Source organism: Eulemur rufifrons, chromosome 7, assembly GCF_041146395.1.
Source record: "Eulemur rufifrons isolate Redbay chromosome 7, OSU_ERuf_1, whole genome shotgun sequence".
In the NCBI taxonomy this organism is placed as follows: Eukaryota; Metazoa; Chordata; class Mammalia; order Primates; family Lemuridae; genus Eulemur; species Eulemur rufifrons.
This window is the reverse complement of record NC_090989.1, coordinates 154,703,043-154,722,643: the sequence shown is the minus strand read 5'-3', so window position 1 is coordinate 154,722,643 and position 19,601 is coordinate 154,703,043. Positions and strand designations below refer to the sequence as shown.

Sequence of the window (19,601 nt, the reverse complement as noted above, 5' to 3'; positions counted from 1 at the left end):
CTACATGTCCTGGGTCTCTTTTCTGCCTGTTTTCTGCTTCAGTTCCTCCCCTTGCTCCTGGTCAGGACACCAAACCACTGCCTCTGGGGCCTAGGTGATGCTAGGCCAGCTGTCCTTGATTGTTACTGGTGTTCTGGTCAACAGTCAACCACTAAGTGCCTCTTTTATTTATTTATTTATTTTTTGAGACAGAGTCGCACTCTGTTGCCCAGGCTAGAATGCCGTGGCGTCAGCCTAGCTCACAGCAACCTCAAACTCCTGGGCTCAAGCAATTCTTCTGCCTCAGCCTCCCGAGTAGCTGGGACTACAGACATGGGCCACTATGCCCGGCTAATTTTTCTATATATATTTTTAGCTGTCCATATAATTTCTTTCTATTTTTAGTAGAGACGGGATCTCGCTCTTGCTCAGGCTGGTCTCGAACTCCTGAGCTCAAACGATCCGCCCACCTCGGCCTCCCAGAGTGCTAGGATTACAGGCATGAGCAACCACGCCCGGCCTAAGTGCCTTTTTTGATTGCCCTGACCCCTGTATGATTCTCAGCTTCTCTGTAGTTCAGCATGTATTCTGGGCAGGGACAGGAGGAGGGGCTAGTTGGATAAGTGTGTGTACCTAGGAGCATAGGCACCTAGGAGTGTGGTGTTTACTTGTTTGGGGATCAGGGGTGGGATGATAGGCAAATAGAGTCAGCGTTCCTAGTGGAGGAACCAGCATGTGCAAAGGAAAGGACCTGATAAAGAACCTGGTATAACTGGTTTACAATGGAGCTGGAGGGGTTCTCAAACTCCAAGTAAAAGTCTCACAGTAAAGAGCCATTGATTTTTATTTTATTTTATTTTATTAAAGGCTGGTCAAATGAAGCCATTGATGTAAAGCTGCAGTGTGATGTGGCCATATTGCAGTACTATCACTAAGTTGATCTCCAGGGTTGGAGAAAGAGGTTGGGTCTAGTCCTCTGGCACGATGTTCAAAGGGGACTGAGAAGCCAAGGAGGGCAAATTGGCTAGCATTCTTTCAAGGTGACAGATGCCAGGGCAGATTGGTAGCTCCTAAGCCAGCTATGGGCCAGGCCTGGTGAGCTTACCTTGGGGGAACATTTGTTCTTGGCACTGCAGGGCCCCATTAGCTGACCTCCCCCACACACCTTGCCTGCCTAATCCCACAGATGAGAAGAGGGAAGGGGTGCTCCTGTGGACCCATGCTGTTTTGAGGACTATGGCTGCCTGAGATGGGGCATCTGCCTGGGGGCAGCCATCAGCATGGTCACACGGTGGCAGCAGAGAACCAACTGATGGTGCCTGCACCCCAACCCCAAAAACGAATAGGCAGGACGATCTAGGAGGGCTTGTGAAGTCTCCTCTTAACCCCTAGAAATCTCTCACGACGTCTGGAGGTGGGATAGGGGTCACGAGAACCCAAGTCTGGGTGCCAGGCAGAGAATGTATCGTTTCAATTTTGCTGTGAATGACTATCTTTAGACGTTTTGACCATGGAACACAGGAACTGTGCCATGGTTTTTGCTGGATGCTTTTTCATTTCCAGACCAATTCTGGTTCAGGAAGGGAGCACCTTTTATGTTGCTTCCTTGCATTGGGTGTGGCCACCCCATATTCTGTTTCCTCTCTCACTCACCAGGTGTTCATGGGGCTCCAGCCTGGAAGGAGGGGGAGTCCTGCACTGGAGGTGGAGGAAGAGGGGTGTATCCGGAGTGAACTTTGCTGGGGTGGGTGTAGCACAGGGTCTGTGGGGCCCAGTCTCGCACAGACTGGATCATGAAGGCTTCCTGGAGGAGGTGCCATCTAAGCTGCAAGAAGGGTAAGGAGAACAGCAGATTAGTTCAGATTAGGAAGGGGATGCAGGCACACAAATATGGACTGGGTAGGGGAGTGAAGGAGATACAGCTCCCCAGGCCGGACTAAATCCTGTTAGGCTGAGGGCTCCTCTCTCCCCCAGCCCCCTTATTCTCTGCAGCCCTGGGATCCTGGTGGCCAGTCCAGGGCTGACCTATGAAGCTTCCCCTCCTTCCAGGGTCCAGGCCTACCTGGCTGAGGGGGCTGTGAGGCTAAGTTTGTCCCCCAGAGTCCCCCTCCATTGCTGGAGGGATCAGTTGCTAGGGGACAGCTCTTGAGGTCCAGGTGAGGGAGATGGCACAAAAAAAAAAAAAGAAAAAAGTGCCGGGTGTGGTGGCTCACGCCTGTAATCCTAGCACTCTGGGAGGCCGAGGCGGGAGGATTGCTTGAGGTCAGGAGTTCGAGACCAGCCTGAGCAAGAGTGAGACCCCGGCTCTACTAAAAGAAAGAAATTAGCTGGACAACTAAAATTATATAGAAAAAAATTAGCCAGGAGTGGTGGTACATGCCTGTAGTCCCAGCTACTAAGGAGGCTGAGGTAGGAGGATCACTTGAGCCCAGGAGTTTGAGGTTGCTGTGAGCCAAGCGGACACCACGGCACTCTAGCCCGGGCAGGAGTGAGACTCTGTCTCAAAACAAAAAAATAAGAAGGGAGATGGCAAGGCAGAACTAGGCTCTACCCACCCACCCTTACGTAGACTGGTGAGAGAACTCTTGGCAAGCCCCTAACCAGAACTCAGGTCCAGTAAGCCTTACAGAGCAGGTTGGAGGTGCCCTGAGAGCCAAAGCCCATGATCCCCCTGTATCAGGGGGGCACTGGGCAGAGCCAGGAAGAAAGAGGGGTTCCTTCTTGAGGTCAGTATTGTGGGTTTTACCTACATCATACAGCTTCCATATACTGAGGCTGCACAAGAGGGACCAGAGCTAGGCTTGGGCCTCCACATAAGCTGCCTCTCTGACTCTATGTCCAGCCAGCAGGGCCAGGCCCTATCCTAAAACCCTTATGGGCCCTGGATGGGCAGGGCACAACACACCTTCTGACACCTTCTTGTTGCTGACAGCTCAGGGAAGGCGCATAGAAGGATGGTTCCTTTCCACAAAGGGTGACACCCCACACTATCCCTTGTTGGGGTCCCCCACAGCTCCTCTCTGGTCTTCCACATGTTCCTAGCCTTTGTTCCCCACACGGTGGGCCCCCCAGGCTGCCTCTGGGAACCAGTGTCTGAGGGTGTTGCTGTAAGCTGTAAACTAGCTTCACCTGAAGAAAAGAGCTAAGTGTAGTCTCCTTCTCACCTCGACCCAGTCGGTTGTGAGGGGTCGGGATGGGACAGCTCAGACCTGCTCACCTCTCTCCAGGCCACTGAGAAAAAGGGTCCCGGAGCTGTAGGAGCCAGGCTTGCAAGGGCCGGAAGAGTTGGCTGCGCGGAAGGCCTGGGCTGGGCCCAGCCTTCCGCGCGGCCCCGCCCCTACCGCCAGGCCCCGCCCCGCCCCTACCGCCCGCCCGCCCGGCGCCGTCGGGTCGGTTTAGCTCTAAGCGCCAGCTTGAAGCGGCAGCCCGGGCGGCAGGTGAGCAGCTGTTCTATTCCTTGCCTGTGTGTCCGCAGGCTTCGGGTGCTCAGACCTGAGGGCAGGGGAGGGGGTCGGGTTTCACAGGAACGCGGGGCGGGGGTCGGCCGCCCCTGGGGCTCTCCGGGCTGCTGCTTAATGCTGGCTCGGCCCAGATCTCTGGAGTCAGACCCCCAGGGGTCCCTGAGGGACCCAGTTCAGGCTTGATGGAGCTCCTCCCACCACTGCTTCAGTCCTTCCTGTTGCTGCTGCTGCTGCCTGCTGTGCCCACAGCGGGCCGGGACTGGCAGTGCCCGCGCACCCCCTACGCGGCCTCCCGAGACTTTGACGTGAAGTACGTGGTGCCCAGCTTCTCCGCCGGCGGCCCAGTACAGGCCTTGGCGACCTATGAAGGCGGCAGGGATGGGAGTGCCGTGTTTGTGGCCACACGCAATCGCCTACACGTGCTTGGGCCTGACCTGCAGTCTGTGGAGACCCTGGCCACAGGCCCTGCTGGAGACCCTGGCTGCGAGACGTGTGCGGCCTGTGGTGCAGACTCCCACGGCCCACCAGGCGACACAGACACGCAAGTACTGGTGCTGGAGCCAGCACTGCCCGCGCTGGTCAGCTGTGGCTCAAGCCTGCAGGGCCGCTGCTTCCTGCATGAGCTGGAGCCAGGCGGGACAGCCCTGCACCTGGCAGCGCCATCCTGCCTCTTTTCAGCCCACCACAACCGGCCGGAGGACTGCCCTGACTGTGTGGCCAGCCCACTGGGCACCCGCGTGACCGTGGTTGAGCAAGGCCAGGCCTCCTACTTCTACGTGGCATCCTCACTGGACACAGCCGTGGCTGCCAGCTTCAGCCCGCGATCGGTGTCCATCAGGCGCCTCAAGGCTGACGCCTCAGGATTCGCACCTGGCTTTGCCGCGCTGTCAGTGCTGCCCAAGTACCTCGCCTCCTACCATATCGAATACGTGCACAGCTTCCGTTCGGGAGCCTTCGTCTACTTCCTGACTGTGCAGCCAACCAGTGTGACAGACGCTCCTCGTGCTCTGCACACACGCCTGGTGCGGCTCAGCGCCACTGAGACAGACCTGGGCGACTACCGGGAGCTGGTCCTGGACTGCCACTTTGCTCCTAAACGCCGGCGCCGTGGGGCCCCAGAGGGTGGACAGCCCTACCCAGTGCTGCAGGCGGCCCACTCAGCTCCAGTGGGCGCCCAGCTGGCCGCTGAGCTGAGCATCGCTGAAGGCCAGGAAGTGCTGTTTGGGGTCTTCGTGGCTGGCAGGGATGGCAGCCCTGGTGTGGACCCCCACTCTGTCGTCTGTAACTTCCCCATTGACCTGCTGGATACCCTAATCGATGAGGGTGTGGAACGCTGTTGTGAGTCCCCAGTGCACCCAGGCCTCCGGCGAGGCCTTGACTTCTTCCAGTCGCCCAGTTTTTGCCCCAACCCGGTGAGCAGAAACAAGGGGCCCTCACCTGTGAGCAGTGTGCAGGTGGCTGAACACAGGCTGCTTCCCTCCATCGTTGACAGGGACTGGGAGGGGGAGGGCAGGCAGAGAGAAGCATTCTCTTTCACCCAGTTCCTAAATGCTGGGGGTGGTGTGAGAAATCAGCCAAAGGCCACACTTGAGGCACATCTCCTAGCAAGGCTGTCTGGCCCCTGCCCCTGCCTCATTTTGCTCTTTCACCTTCCCATCCATCATGGTCTCTGATTTTTTTAGGTAGTTTCTTTGGTTATGTGAGGATGGGATTGCACCATAGCTGTCTCTCTGCCAGCACAGCTCTCAAACTCTGAGTAGAATGATGAACATCCCCTTCTAGCCACCCACCACTCATACTCAGAAAAATACCATCCCCCCACAGGCACAAATACACAGGCAGAGGCTCACAGATTCACACAGACTCACAGTTGCTTGCCAGCACAGTTTCGCTTTCCCTTGTTTTGCTCTGCTTTCCAAAGGGGGTGGGGCAGGAATTGTCAGAGAATTTCCCCCCATCCCCACCAGGTTCTAGGGAGCCTCCAGGGCCTTGGAAGTCTGGGAACTTGTTGGGGACCCTGTGTGGCCTGGACTTCACTAACCCATTCTCCATAGGGTGATTGGGGAAGGACTTGGGACATGTGGGAAGGCAGCTTGGCTCTAGAAGGTTCTGGGAGCCTCACCCAGTCTTGTGCAAGCAACTATAAACATCTAGGGATGAGTAAAGGCCTAGGAGGGGCTGGTTGGAATTGGTCTACCTCAGACTTCCTTCCACGATAGTTGAGGCCCTACCCTAGACAGGAAGTCTCCCAGTCCACGCTTAACTGAGGGCTCCTTCCAACAGACCCTGCCCAGGTTCTCTCCAGCCATGGCGTGGGGAGCGGCAGTAGAAATAAACAAGATGTTCCTTAAAATGCTACCCTGAAGACAAAACCAAAACTGATTCCTTTAAGCCATTGAAACAGTCCCACTCAAGATTATAAGAGATTAGAACAAAGGAATGGGACCCACACCCACTGCTCTAAGAGTCTCCGTCCTGTGTTCCTGGCCCTGCTGTGACATTCTCAGCTGACTTTAGCTCCTACTGATGCCTCAGAAGTGGGAGAAGAAATTACACCCAGTGTGAAGTGGGGGATCTTCAGCCTTCCTCCTCTGGGTACATCAGGATTGAGAGGCCCTAGGGGTGAGGACTTGTTGTCTGTACTTGAGCAGCCCTGCCTGGCCCCTTCTCCTTCCCTCTGGGGAGTCAGAATCTCTCCCCAGTGTGGCCAGTGGTCAGAAGGTCAGAAGACACCCAGTACTACTGGGCAGTGCCAGGCTCCAGGCACTAACCTTGGGCCCTACCCACAGGCTGGCCAGGCCCCCAGGAGGTGTGTGAACCAGTGTTTGTTCAGTGACTCTGGGCATGCAGCCACTGGGGCAGCACGCACTGCATGCTTCTAGTGGTTGGCCACAGGAAGCCTGAGGGACTCAGAGCTGGTACCTGTCCTCCATGGGCTCAGGTAGGGTGCAGGTCCTCAGTGGGACATTGGACACATAAAAGCACTTTCAGGAGTCAGTCAGGGGCCCCTAGACAATCCTGGGAACTCAGAGCTAAGGCCCTGGGGCCTAGGGAGGAGCAGGCAAGGGGTGTGGGCCTGGCCAGGGCAGAGCCTCTTTTCAGCCTCCAAGCCCCACCTGTCCCTGAGTCATGCGAAAAACACCTGGTAGGCTTCTCGCTAGGGCCAAGCTGCTTTCCGGCCTCAAGTGAGGACAAAGTTCCAGTCCCCACCCACCCAGGCTACAGACCCAGGGTATGTGGGGTTTCTAGGCCCAGCTCTGCACCTGCTTTTGCTCCCAGGACTACTGATCAGCACCAAAGTGTCGGGACTGGGTTAATCCAATGTGGTCTGATGGGGGCTTCAGAGGCTCCTGCCTTAAGGAGTGCCCTCAGGGCTGGTGAGGGAGAGCCTGGAGCACCTAGGGCTGGCTACTGAGCCCTGCTTGCACCTCGCACCCAGCTCCAGTACCTCAAATTCATACCCTCGCTTTCTGGTTCCCCAGAAGTTTCCACAGTCCTGCCTTGGGGCATGAGTGCGTCCCCAAAACACTCCCTTGCTAAGAGCATAGGACAGTTTAGTGTCTCCTACCCTCCAGGGCCTACTCTGACACCCAGGCTGTAGGGTCTTGGTTTATCCCTTCTGTACCCCGAAGAAGGTATAAGTAGCAGCCAGGGGTACAGGAAGACCTTTGGAGGCTCAGGGAGAAGGATTATGTTACCAACCTTGTGCTGGCCAGTTAACCTCAGAGTTTAGCAAGTGGGGAAACTGAAGCCCTGAGGGTACAGAGTTTGCTGAAGTGCACACTGGAGAGGCAGAGCAGAACCAGCAGGGGCTGGAGAGGACTCTGGTTAAGAGCTCAGACTTCCAACCTGGGTCCTCTCTTGGGGGCTATGAGGCCTTGGACGAGCGACCAAATCTCTTTGAGCCTATTTCCTCATCTGTAAGATGGGTTTGTTGAGAGCACGCACTCTACAGTGTGGTTGTAAGGATAGAATGGGGTTGAGTCTGTGAGACTCAGTAACTCATTATCAGAATGGACATGGCAGGGTACGGCAGGAAGTAAGGGGAGCTGGCCTTCCAGCCTGGGCCTTCTTCCCTGCCCTTGCTACTCTGAGAGCTCTGTGGGTGGGGTGGAGGCAGGTCCAGTCAGGCCAGGTGATGAGTGGGAGTTGGCCTGCTGTGGTCACTGACAAAGGCCCCCAAGGGTCAGTGCACAGGGCTGAACCCTGACTCTTTCCCTTCCCTGACCCTCCCCAGCCTGTCCTGGAGGCCCCCAGCTCCAATACCAGCTGCCGCCACTTCCCTCTGCTGGTCAGTAGAAGCCTCATGCGTGTGGACCTATTCAATGGGCTACTGGGACCAGTGCAGGTCACTGCGTTGCACGTGACACGCCTTGACAATGTCACAGTGGCCCACATGGGTACAACTGATGGGCGTATCCTGCAGGTAGGTTCTCATCCCCACACCCCCCCAGCCCCTGGATCCCTGTCCCTATCCCCATTGTGCTCACAGCTGACCTGTCCTAGGTGGAGCTGGCCAGATCACTCAACTACTTGCGGTATGTGTCCAACTTCTCACTGGACAGCAATAGGCAGCCCGTGCAGCGCGATGTCAGTCGCCTTGGGGATCACCTACTCTTTGCCTCTGGGGACCAGGTGAGGTGGGTAGGGTCAGGGCCTGGAGCCAGGGCTGTGGGAGTACAGCCTTTCCATCTAATCCAGGGAGGCATTGACATATGGGTGTCACCACCCCAGTCTACAATGGGATGAGGAAGGTCTAGAGGGCCCAGTCCCCACCCTCCAGCCACCCCTGAGCCGCCTATCTGCCACCCCAAGGTCTTCCAGATACCTATCCGGGGTCCTGGCTGCCGCCACTTCCTCACCTGCAGAAGTTGCTTGCGGGCACAGCGCTTCATGGGCTGTGGCTGGTGTGGAAGCATGTGTGGCCGGCAGAAGGAGTGTCCTGGCTCATGGCAACAAGACTACTGCCTGCCTGAGCTTACTGAGGTATGGCTTCCCTAGCAGGGAACAGGTAAGGGTGGGACAAGCTGGGCCTGGGTTGTGGTCAGCAAGTCTTGACCACAGTCTTCCTCAGGCGTGGAGTGTCCTCAGTATCTGCAATGAGGGCATTTTTGGCAGAGGGAATGGCACATGCAAAGACTTGGAGGCAGGAATGGGCTTGAATGAGGACTATCAAGTGACCCAGAGTGGCTAGAGTATGGGGCAAACAAAGGGTTTTGGTGGGAGACTTTGGGAGAAGCAGAGGGGGCTGAGAGAGCCCAACCCCACAAAAGGACTCAGGCTATCTGTTCCTCCCATTTCAGTTCTACCCCCACAGTGGACCCCTAAGGGGCAGCACAAGGCTGACCTTGTGTGGCTCCAACTTCTACCTGCACCCTGCTGGTCTGGTGCCTGAAGGAACCCATCACATCACCGTGGGCCAAAGTCCCTGTCGGCTGCTGCCCAAGGACACCACAAAACTCAGGTACAACTTGGTCCCTCCCTTATCCCTGATGGGGCAACCAGGCTGCTCTTTCCCTATGAGACTCTGTCTTCTGCTTGTCAGGGGCAAGGGGGTAGTGGGCATGCTGCAGTGGCTCTTGCTGCTTTGTGTCTGGGGAGATGTCCTGTCCCTTTTTGAGTGTGCACATGCCCTATTTGTCTGTTGACTCATGGACCAAGCAAGGTTAATCTCTGGCCCACCAGATCCTCCCTGCCTTGGAGGGAAGCATGGGTGGAGAAATGTCATTCTCAGGCTCAGAGAAGCCCTGGGACTTGTGGTGAGCATGCAGCCAGGCCTGTGTGATTCCCGGCTGATTGCAGGGGTTCCCCTGGTGCTCCAGCCCAGTGCCCCAGCAGGGTTTTGTAGAGGAGCTGCAGTGTAAGCTGGAGCCCTTGAGGACCCAGGCAGCGGGGCCTACCAACATCAGCCTCACCGTGACTAACATGCCACCAGGCAAGCACTTCCGTGTAGACGGCACCTCCGTGCTGGGAGGCTTCTCTTTCGTGGTGAGGCCACCTTGCCCTGTATATGCCCTTGACCAGTGGGTGGTATAGGAAGGGAAAGGCTTGGAGTGGAGGGCCTGTTCTACCTAAGCCACCTCTATTCCCTCGTAGGAGCCTGTGCTGACAGCAGTGCAACCCCTCTTTGGCCCACGGGCAGGGGGTACCTGTCTCACCCTTGAAGGCCGGGGCCTGTCTGTAGGCACCAGCCGGGCTGTGCTGGTCAATGGGACTGAGTGCCTGCTAGAACGGTAAGTACCACCAGCCAGCCTCACCAGGTGGGAGCCTGGATCCTGTCAGGATGGAGGGAAGAGGGTTCCATCACATGGTCAGTGTGGGGAGCAGGTTTAGGAAGAAGGGTCTACTGCCCCCTCCAGCCTAGAGGCAAGAGAACCCATCACAGAGTCCACTAGCTCCAGCCAAGGCTGTTGGGAACCTGTTCCTTCCCTGCCCTTTTGGCGATCTTACTGGGACCACCCTATCTTCAGACAGATCCATAGAGTGTGGGCAGGTGGGGGATATGACTAACAATGGAACTGGGAGTGATTGGCAAATCCCATCAAAAGAGGGGTACCCCTGAACCCAATTCTTCATTCCTGCAGGGTCATTGAGGAACAGCTTGTATGTACCACACCCCCTGGGGGTGCCACGGCCAGTGTGCCCCTTAGCCTGCTAGTGGGGGATGCCAAGGTGCCTGGTTCCTGGACCTTCCACTACAGGGAAAACCCCATTGTGTTGAGCATCAGCCCCAACTGTGGCTACACGTAAGTGCCACCTCCTTGCTTACTCTGGTCTCTGGGGAATGAGGGAGCCAGCCTCAGAGAACACCCAAAGACTACCACCCTGCCCTTTCCACAGTGGCTCCCATGTTACCATCCGTGGCCAACATCTGACTTCAGCATGGCACCTAGTGCTGTCATTCCATGATGGGCTTAAGGCAGTGGAGAACAGGGTGAGCAGGCGCTGGCCAGGAGGGAGGAAGGCTGGGCCCGTCCCCTGAGCTTCAGCCCCACCCCATGTTGGGCTGAGAAGACTGGGGCAGCCATAGGTGGGATGCCTGGCTAACCACTCTTATGTGGGTCCCAGCAGTGTGAGGGGAAGCTTCCGGAGCAGCAGCAGTGCCGCCTGCCTGAATATGTGGTCCGAGCCCCCCAGGGGTGGGTGACAGGGAATCTGAGTGCTTGGGGGGATGGAGCTGCTGGCTTTACACTGCCTGGCTTTCGCTTCCTATCCCAACCCCATCCACCCAGTGCCAACCTAACCCTGCTGAAACCTGAGGAACATGCTGTTAAGTTCGAGGTAAGTGTGGGGGATGGGGCAGGGACAATGGGGGATCAGGAGGTTGGGGGCTACTGGTTGGTCTTCATGACTGTCTCTGCAGTATATTGGATTGGGCGCTGTGGCTGACTGCGTGGATGTGAACGTGACCGTGGGTGGTAAGAGCTGCCAGCACAAGCTCCTGGGGGACGTGGTTGTCTGCCCCCTGCCTCCCTCCCTGCATCTTGGCAGGGATGGTGTCCCATTGAAGGTAGGCAGCCCAGCTGGCCCTCCATGGGAAACATGGGCCACAGGCCTGCAGGCTAGGCCTGAACTGCCACCTGTCCCTAGGTCTGTGTGGATGGTGAATGTCACATCCTGGGTAGGGTGGTGCGGCGGGGCCCAGAGGGGGTCCCACAGAGCACGCTCCTTGGTATCCTGCTGGCCTTGCTCCTGCTTGTGGCTGCACTAGTCACTGTGCTGGTCTTCAACTACTGGCGGCGGAGGAAGCAACTAGGTGAGCTCTCCACTCCTACCCTGACTCAGCCCCTACTCCCAAACTATGCCTAGGCCTTGGGGATGGATCTTCTACACTTCCCCAGTGGGGGCCAGCCCCTAGGAGCTTGGAAAGCCTGGCCAGCAGGGGCTGTCTTTCCACAGTTCTTTTTCCCAACCTGGATGACCTGGCATCCCGAGACCAGACCACTGGAGCCATGTGCCTGCCCATGCTCCGCTTGGGCTCTGACTGCAGAAATGGCCTTGGTGAGATGGTAGAAGCCCTAGAAGCTAGGGCCACCCCTCTCTCCACAAGCCCCTCACTCCCTCTTCCCACAGCACTCTCTGCTGTTGATGGTCTGGATTCCACCACTCGGGTCCACAGAACTTCCTTCTCAGACATCGAGGATGGATCCTGTGTCCCACTGCTACAGACAAAGTCCATCCGGCTCAGGGACCTGGACTCTGTGCTCTTGGCTGAGGTCAAGGATGTGCTGATTCCCCATGAACGGGTGGTCACCCATAGTGACCGAATCATTGGCAAAGGTGTGGGGGCCAGGTGGGGCTGGGGCAGAGATGAAGTCCTGAGATGACATAGGCACAGGGGAAAGTTGGGTCAGACTCTGCTCTGGCCTTGTCAACAACCTGTGTGACCATGGGTATACCACTGAACCCCTCTGAGCCTCCATTTGCTCATCTGTGAAAAAGAGATTAGAAGAGTTCTATCTCCAGTGGGTTCTGGTGTGGACTGAGTGGACATGGGAGGATTGCAGGCACTGCCATCATGCAGCTGCTGCTTGTTTCTTTTTTTTCTTTTAATTTTCTTATTTTTAGAGTGAGGTTCATGCTTGTTGCCCAGGCTGGCCTCAAACTCCTGGGCTCAAGCAATCCTCCTGCCTCAGCCTCCTGACTGGCTGTGACTACAGGTACACACCACTGTGCCTGGTTTCCACTGCTTGTTTTTAATGTCAGATTGACCAGTTTGGTGCTCTGAGGTCTGGTTGCCAATGAGAAGGTGTGGCGTGAGCCTTGGGTACAGAGCCCCTCTCATCACATCCCTCTCACCAGGCCACTTTGGAGTTGTCTACCATGGAGAATACACAGACCAGGTCCAGAATCGAATCCATTGTGCCATCAAGTCACTGAGTCGTAAGTGGCACAGGGCTGGGAGGGCAGGGGGAAGAGCCCCAGGCTGTGAGGATTCTTGTTCCTGCTGTGCTACCACCTTACTGAGAGACCCTGAGCAGCAGACCTTTATTTCTCATTGCCAACCTGACCTTTGTAAAGGGCCTCCCTGCCCTAGGCCTGACTCAACGCTCTACAGGCATCACAGAGGTGCAGGAGGTGGAGGCCTTCCTTCGAGAGGGACTGCTAATGCGTGGTCTGCACCATCCGAATGTGATGGCTCTCATTGGTATCACATTGCCACCTGAGGGGCTACCCCATGTGCTGCTGCCCTATATGTGCCACGGAGACCTGCTCCATTTCATCCGCTCACCTCAGCGGGTCAGTGCTCAGCTGGTGTTGGGTTGGGGGGCTTGGACAACAGCTGGAGATGAAGCTTCTCTGCCCTTGCCCACCAAACTCCCTGTGCCCCCAGAACCCCACCGTGAAGGACCTCATCAGCTTTGGCCTGCAGGTAGCCTGTGGCATGGAGTACCTAGCAGAGCAGAAGTTTGTGCACAGGGATCTGGCTGCGCGGAACTGCATGTGAGAGGCCAGAGTAACTGGGGTGAAGCAAAGGGGGCAGGGTACAGGGGTATGCAGCTGCCCAAGGCCACCTTAGGGAAGGGCCCACTCTAGCCTTTGCTGTGCAGCCCTGGGCATGTCCTCCCCTCTCTGGGCCTCAATTTTTCTGTCTGCCTGGTGCAGGCTTAGACTGGACACTGTGGCTCTGAAATTCTATAAGGGCCTGGAGCAGATGGGTTCAGGGCCTGGTAGGGGGAGTACTAAGTGGGACTTCCTTCCAGGCTGGATGAGTCATTCACAGTCAAAGTGGCTGACTTTGGTCTGGCCCGCGACGTCCTGGACAAAGAGTACTATAGTGTTCAACAGCACCGCCATGCTCGCCTACCTGTCAAGTGGATGGCACTGGAGAGCCTGCAGACCTATAGATTTACCACCAAGTCTGATGTGGTGAGGCCCCCACCCGCCCGAGCATCCACATGGCCTCAGCGCCCTCAGCTCTAGATGATTGGAGCCCAGGGAATCCCCAGGCTGGGCAACCCCCACAGCCTATTTGCCCACCTCCTGGGCAGATGTCAGATGGAATCTGACACCTGCCAGGGCAAGAGGAAGCTGTGAACTCATTGGCTCTTCACAGATAATCCAGGGTCTGCCCAGCCCCATCTCTGGGCAGGATGAGGTGGTGGGAGGAGACAAAGGGAAGATACTTGTGAAATATCAAGGAATGAGGTCTCAGTGGAGGGCTGGGTCCCCTATTTCTAGCTGAGGAGTTTGGGAGGTAGAGGTGGGGGGGGCACCTGCCTCCAAATTTGGGGTGAGAGTTGAGTCCCCTTACCTCCCCCTTCCCACAGTGGTCGTTTGGTGTGCTGCTATGGGAACTGCTGACACGGGGCGCCCCACCATACCCCCACATCGACCCTTTCGACCTCACCCACTTCCTCACCCAGGGTCGGCGCCTGCCCCAGCCTGAGTATTGCCCCAATTCTCTGTGAGTATGTGGAGGTGGTAGTGGGGAGGGAGCTGTACCCCAGAGATAAGGAAGGGGCGGGAAGCACCTGGCTTTCTGACTGACCCTCTAGTTGACCGGGAAAGGGACACTCCGTGGGCCTCACTGAGTTTCTTCATCTGTGGGCTGGTCCCACCCCCATGCAGGGCAGGACACTGGGAGGACCTCACAGTTGCCATGGTAACAGCATTCTGAACTCAAGCATCTGGGTTGAGGCCAGAGATTTGATTTCCTAGCACTCTTCCCCCACTCCCGCTAAGGGGGGCTGTTTACCATCTTTTCCACTCAACCTCAAGGAAAGATTCCATTAGCTCCCACAGTAGCCCCCTCTGTATCTGCAGATCAGGAATTTTTGTCACTGATATAGTTTCAGATTCCCCATTCCCGGAGGAATGATGGCAGCTGTGTTGTCCTCAGTGCCTGTGGGGTGGGTTTGGTGCCGAGGTTCAGCTTCATAAGTAGCAGGCATGCCTCAGCTGGGTCCAGGTCCATGTAGTTAGAACAGGAAGAACCAGATCACAGGTAAAAGTAATTGATATCTCCTGTCTCAGGCTATGCTCCAGAAAGGATGTGAGTAGACCTTCCTCACAGCCCTACTTGCCTTGGGTTTGATTTTTATTATTCACTTCACTAATACTTCTGGTTTGAAGGAATGGAAATTAACTTTACTGCCTACCTGCATCCAGGTTGGGCTCCCTGAAACAGACTCAGATGGAGATTTATGTTTGGGAGGTTTGTTGGTCGGTTGGGGGCAAGGGAAGCAGGACTGGGCGGAGGGAGAAGTTGTGCTGTGATGCAGAGGCTCTAGCCTATCCCATAGGGACTGCTTGAGCTGGGATAGCCCTTCGAAATTGAGACCAGGTCTTTGTACCAGGCATGAGTCAGTTACTGGTCATAGGCTGTCCCTGGTGAAGCGGTATGAGCTTGGCAGAGGCAGTTCTCTTCTGTCTGGGGCCTACAGAGGGCCTAAGCCAAGAGCCATCAGCAGGCAACACTCCCAGCACTGGGAGAATAATACGGGGATCTGGGTGGCACACCAGAGTGTCCAATTCGCTAGGGCAAGTCCCTTCTCTTCTCTAGGCCTCAGTTTCCTCATCTGTAAAGTACGTAATAACAGTACTACCCTCAGAGAGTCTGAGGATTATATGAGATGCTGTGTATAGGGCACTTAGAGTATGATTTAAGGCAGGGATAACACCCCCAAGGTAACAGGTCATGCACTAGGACCCACCAGGCAAACCCAGACAACTTCTTCTTGGGAACCATGGTGCCACTGGTGGTACCACACTGCTCTTGCTTCAAGACTTTTAATTCTTATTTCACTGAACCCAGGCTTCCCTTGTGAAAGACCTGTGATAACCATGATAGTTTGTAAGCTGGGCTGTGTGCTAAGCACTTCATAGGCATCCTCTTCACCCTATGCCTCCACTTTTCTATGACCAGAGGAGGACCCAGAGGCACAGAGAGGTTAAGAAACTTGTCCAAGATTGCACAGCCCAGGCCATAGGGCACAGGAGCCCAAGCTCTTAACCGCTGAGGTAATTGAACCTCTGCCATGGTGGGAAGGCAGGAATGAAACAGCAATCATAGTGATGAGAAGAGCTGCCCCTGTTTGGGCAATGCTGGACACTAGGCCCTGTCACCTATCCTCATTCCTATGTGGTTTAACGGCAGAGGGGTGGCCTGGAATCCCTGGGTGGAGGTGCACACTGCCCCTGACATCCCCCTCCTCCCCACAGGTACCAAGTGATGCAGCGATGCTGGGAGGCAGACCCAGCAGCGAGACCTACCTTTGGAGCACTAGTAGGGGAAGTGGAGCGGATAGTGTCTGCACTACTTGGGGATCATTATGTGAAGCTGCCAGCAACCTACGTGAACCTGGGCCCCGGCACCTCAGATGAGGTGAACATGCTCCCAGAACAGCCACAGTCCACACCCATGCACAGGAGCACGTGGCGGCCCCGGCCCCTCTCAGAGCCACCTCGGCCTACTTGACCTAATCCCTGGGCTGGACCTGCTTAGCAGCCTGAAGCTAACCCCAAGTTGCCTCTAAGCCATTCCAGGCTGGAGGGCAGTGGGCCTCCACCTTATCCCTGCCCTTTAACCTTCAGAGGTGATAGGTGAGCAGGGCATATTAGGTCCTTCACTCCACAGAGTGAGCCAGTTAGGGCAGTCCTTCTGCAACATGTATTTTATGGAGTGCTTGCTATGTACCTTGCCTGCTGGGCACAGGAGACTCAGCAGTGACCACACGGACACTGACCCTCAAACCAGTAAAGGAAAAAAATGAATGTTTAAGTACCAATTGTGATAAGTGATGTAAAAGAATGATAGGAGGCTGCTTTGAGGAAATGGAGAACTGCTTTAAATAGAGAGGTAAATAGAAAGGTGAAGGATGCCTCCCAGGAGGTGACATTTTTCCTGAGGCCCTATCAGGTAGGGAAAAACCACCAGAATCAGAGTTGAGGGAAGATAGTTTTTGGCCGAGTGAGCAGCACATGCAAAGGCCCTGAGGCCAGAATGGGGTTGGATGGGTAAGAAGACTACTGAGAATAGGAAGGGTGGGCAAGGCCCATATCCAGGTAACAGGGTCCTAGGTACTGTTGGATACAACCAAAGAGGTAAGTTGAGTACCCAAGCATGAAGTGGCCAGGATGATTTCTTCTATGACCCAGGCTCCCTGTCCCCCTGGCCCTGCCCCTAGCATTTCTCCAGGACTCCCTGCTCCATCTGCAGCATACCCCCTGCAACACACCATCAGGGGCATGGAGACCTGCCAGCCCCCCAACACAGCCAGCATTACCCTTGCAGCCTTGAGAGAGATGAGCCAGCCCCAAGGTCTCAGCTCTACACTTTCAAGGAGCCAACTTCGAAGTGCCAAATGCCCAAGCTATTTATACTCATCAAGGCCACTGCACAATAGCTGCTAGAGGGGTATGCTCCTCTGGCGAGGGAGAACAGTTTCTTTCTCTTCCTCCCCCTCCCCTATACCCTGACTTCTGAGGGGGCTGCTGGGCCATGCTGGTGCGGATAGCTGGGGCATCAAGGTACCTGGGCTCAGGGCAGGGATCCAGGTGTTTCTCCGCCCTTACTCAGGACCCCCACGGCCTCTATCCCTTCAGTTAAGAGACCACAGCTCACCCTAAGAGTGGCAAGTTTCCTCTCCTCTGAGTCCCCAGCTTTGTGCACTGTCACACATAGAACCCTGGGTTTGGAGCAAGAGTTCCCTGCTAAGCAGAGTGGGAGTCTCTCTGGGACCAAAACTGCCCAGCTGTTCTCTACCCATACTGCGGCTCACTCTGTCACCTCAGGGCAGAGAGAGGCCCAGTCCTGGAGACCCTAAGGACTCTGAGGACAGGTGGGTAAGGCTTAAAAGGGTACTCTTCTGCTCGAATGCAGGGGTCCAAAGATCAGGAACCTATGAGCTGAAGAGGGCAGAGACAGGCTGTCTCCCTGTTTATCGCTATGCTTCTGATGCCTCTCATGCCTCTCAGTGCAGGCCGGGGAGGTTATAGACTTGCATGCTTGGCCACTGACCCCTTGTCTCTGTGTATGAGCAGGAGACAGTTGTGTTACCCCTGAGGCTGGTAGAGAGGTGAGTTGAGTATACTGGAGCCTCCTCCTCACACAGCTGTGGTCCCCATATGAGTTGGAAAGGACTGCCTCCATCCTTCCAATTTGCAGTCCTCACGCCTTAACCACATCCTGGGGATCTAAGGGTCACCCAAAGCCTAGGAGTTCCTTCCCCACTGAGCCTCTGTGGCTCAGGAAGTACTACTGGCTTATCTGTTCACAAGAGAGGGGCTCAGAGAGGAAAGGGTGGGGGTGGGGATGGGACAGGTGGGGGCTTAGCATGGAAAAGGGTCCCAGAGAAGGGAGACAGGAAAAAGCTCAGGGGGTGTCAGGTTTCCTGTGCAGCCAGAATATGGGGCTTTGGGCCCATTTCTGGGCCAAGGACCTCCAGGGCCAGAATTCTCCAGGAAGAGGCTCCAGTGAAGCAGGCACTTGGGGTCCTGCATTGTGGCACACCTGCCCCTACCCCCAACTTCTGCAGTTCCCAAGCTCTGAGCTCCATTTTCAGAGCCACCTGATAGTCCCAAGCCCATCTGGAGTGTCAGGAGCTGAAACTATTTTAGGACTTCAAATTGGTGACTAGGCTACCAGGGAGAACAGGTAGTTCTAAGTCCCTGGATAGGCTAGGGCACCCAGGAGGTTTCTGAGTGACCTTCAGGACCGGTGAAGGCTGGGCTGCCTCTCTCCTGGGGGAGGCTTGAGTAGTAACTCAGGTATGGTGCTAATAAGAGGGTTGCTAGTGGCCATGGTAGGCCTGGGCTTGCTGCCAGGGTGAAATGGGGTGAGCAGAGATTTCTCCCTGGGCTTTAGGAGACCAGCCTTCCCACTAAGAGTTGTGGAGAGCAGGTACCAACTCCTCTGCCTCATCTCCCTCTATCTTAGCTCTGTGAGGCTGGGGGCAAACAGATGCCAGTAAAGGCTGGGGGGAGGCCAGGGTAGGAGCTGGGGCTGAGGAAGCAGCAGATGACTCATACCCTCCTGATGGCCCAGTAGTATCACTGTCATCTGGCACCTGGAGAGCATGCATGGCATAGACCGACCTGCTTTGATGGGGTACCATGAGTCTGGCCTGAGAATCTCTTTATGCTTCAGCCCAGCCTCTCAGGAAATTTTCCCAAAGACCCAAAATCTCTCTGGAGGACACACCTGAGGGCTCCAGATATAGCCCTATTCCAAACCCAGTCTCACTGTTGCCCTCTGGGAGCTCAGGAGCCAGGCCCATGGTGGTTCCTATGTTGGGCTCAGGTGGTAGGACTCTCGGACTGAGAACTTGGTTTTGTTTTGTTTTGTTTCGAGACAGAGTCTCATTCTGTCACCCAGGCTAGAGTGCCATGGCATCAGCCTAGCTCACTGCAACCTCAAACTCCTGGTCTCAAGTGATTCTCCTGCCTCAGCTTCCCAAGTAGCTGGGATTACAGGCGCACACCACCATGCCCGGCTAATTTTTCTATTTTTAGTAGAGATGGGGTCTCACCATTGCTCAGGCTGGTCCTGAGCTCCTGACATGAAGCGATCCTCCCGCCTTGGCCTCCAAGAGTGCTAGGATTACAGGCGTGAGCCACTGTCCCCAGCTTGGACTGGGAACTTGGGATCTGGAGATGCATCAGGGAAGGCAGGGGGCTTGAAGCAGCTGGTGGCTGAGATCATAGGATTCAATCAACTCTGAAGCCAGTGCTCCCTCCCTTGAAGCCTGTGCCACAAGTCCCTCCTGGGATATTGCATCCTGGACCATGGAGAATCAGAGGCCCCAAAGGAGTCAGCTCCAACCCTGGGGTACCATGGCATTGACAGCTTCAGCCAAGTGTCAGTCCTGCTGGTATGTCCCTCTAAGCCAGGGAGCCCCCTCTTCAAAGGAGGAAAGGAATCTTTTAGACAGCTCCAGCCACCCTGCCCTCATGGGCTCCTGCCCTGGTCTCTTTGACCCAGTCATCTGTTCTTAAAATCACTCCCACCCTCCATTGGGCCTAGATTCCGTAGGAACCCAGAAGGAGGGCAGCTCTTCTCACATTCCCTCTACAGGCATGGTTGGAGATCTCTTCTCAGCAGTCATGAAGTTATGTGTGCTTTTGGCAGCACCTCCCTTGCCCCCACTTATATTGGCTTCTGGATTGTGGGGGGCTGCTCCCAGGGAGGGTGAGGAGTTCTGCCAGCTCCTAAGCCAG

The 19,601-nt window shown here is 55.8% G+C and overlaps 1 protein-coding gene across 5 annotated transcripts; it reads left to right on the top strand.

Annotated features, from left to right (window-relative positions):
* The first annotated feature begins 3,397 nt into the window (after positions 1-3,397).
* MST1R (macrophage stimulating 1 receptor) lies at positions 3,398-16,119 on the top strand. 5 transcript variants are annotated; one of them, XM_069475719.1, is made up of 20 exons: positions 3,398-4,852; positions 7,678-7,866; positions 7,947-8,075; positions 8,256-8,426; positions 8,744-8,904; positions 9,263-9,428; positions 9,537-9,673; positions 10,025-10,186; positions 10,281-10,374; positions 10,512-10,721; positions 10,804-10,950; positions 11,031-11,196; positions 11,340-11,441; positions 11,514-11,720; positions 12,243-12,323; positions 12,499-12,680; positions 12,775-12,884; positions 13,145-13,310; positions 13,712-13,848; positions 15,606-16,119. In XM_069475719.1, the coding sequence occupies exons 1-20, from the start codon at positions 3,623-3,625 to the stop codon at positions 15,859-15,861; spliced, it is 4,203 nt and encodes a 1,400-aa protein (XP_069331820.1). In that variant the 5' UTR covers positions 3,398-3,622; the 3' UTR covers positions 15,862-16,119. The 5 variants fall into 5 exon arrangements, with proteins under 5 accessions (XP_069331820.1, XP_069331821.1, XP_069331819.1 ...); XM_069475720.1 differs by lacking the exon at positions 10,804-10,950; XM_069475718.1 differs by having other exon boundaries at positions 10,509-10,721; positions 11,340-11,720.
* The last annotated feature ends 3,482 nt before the right edge of the window (positions 16,120-19,601 follow it).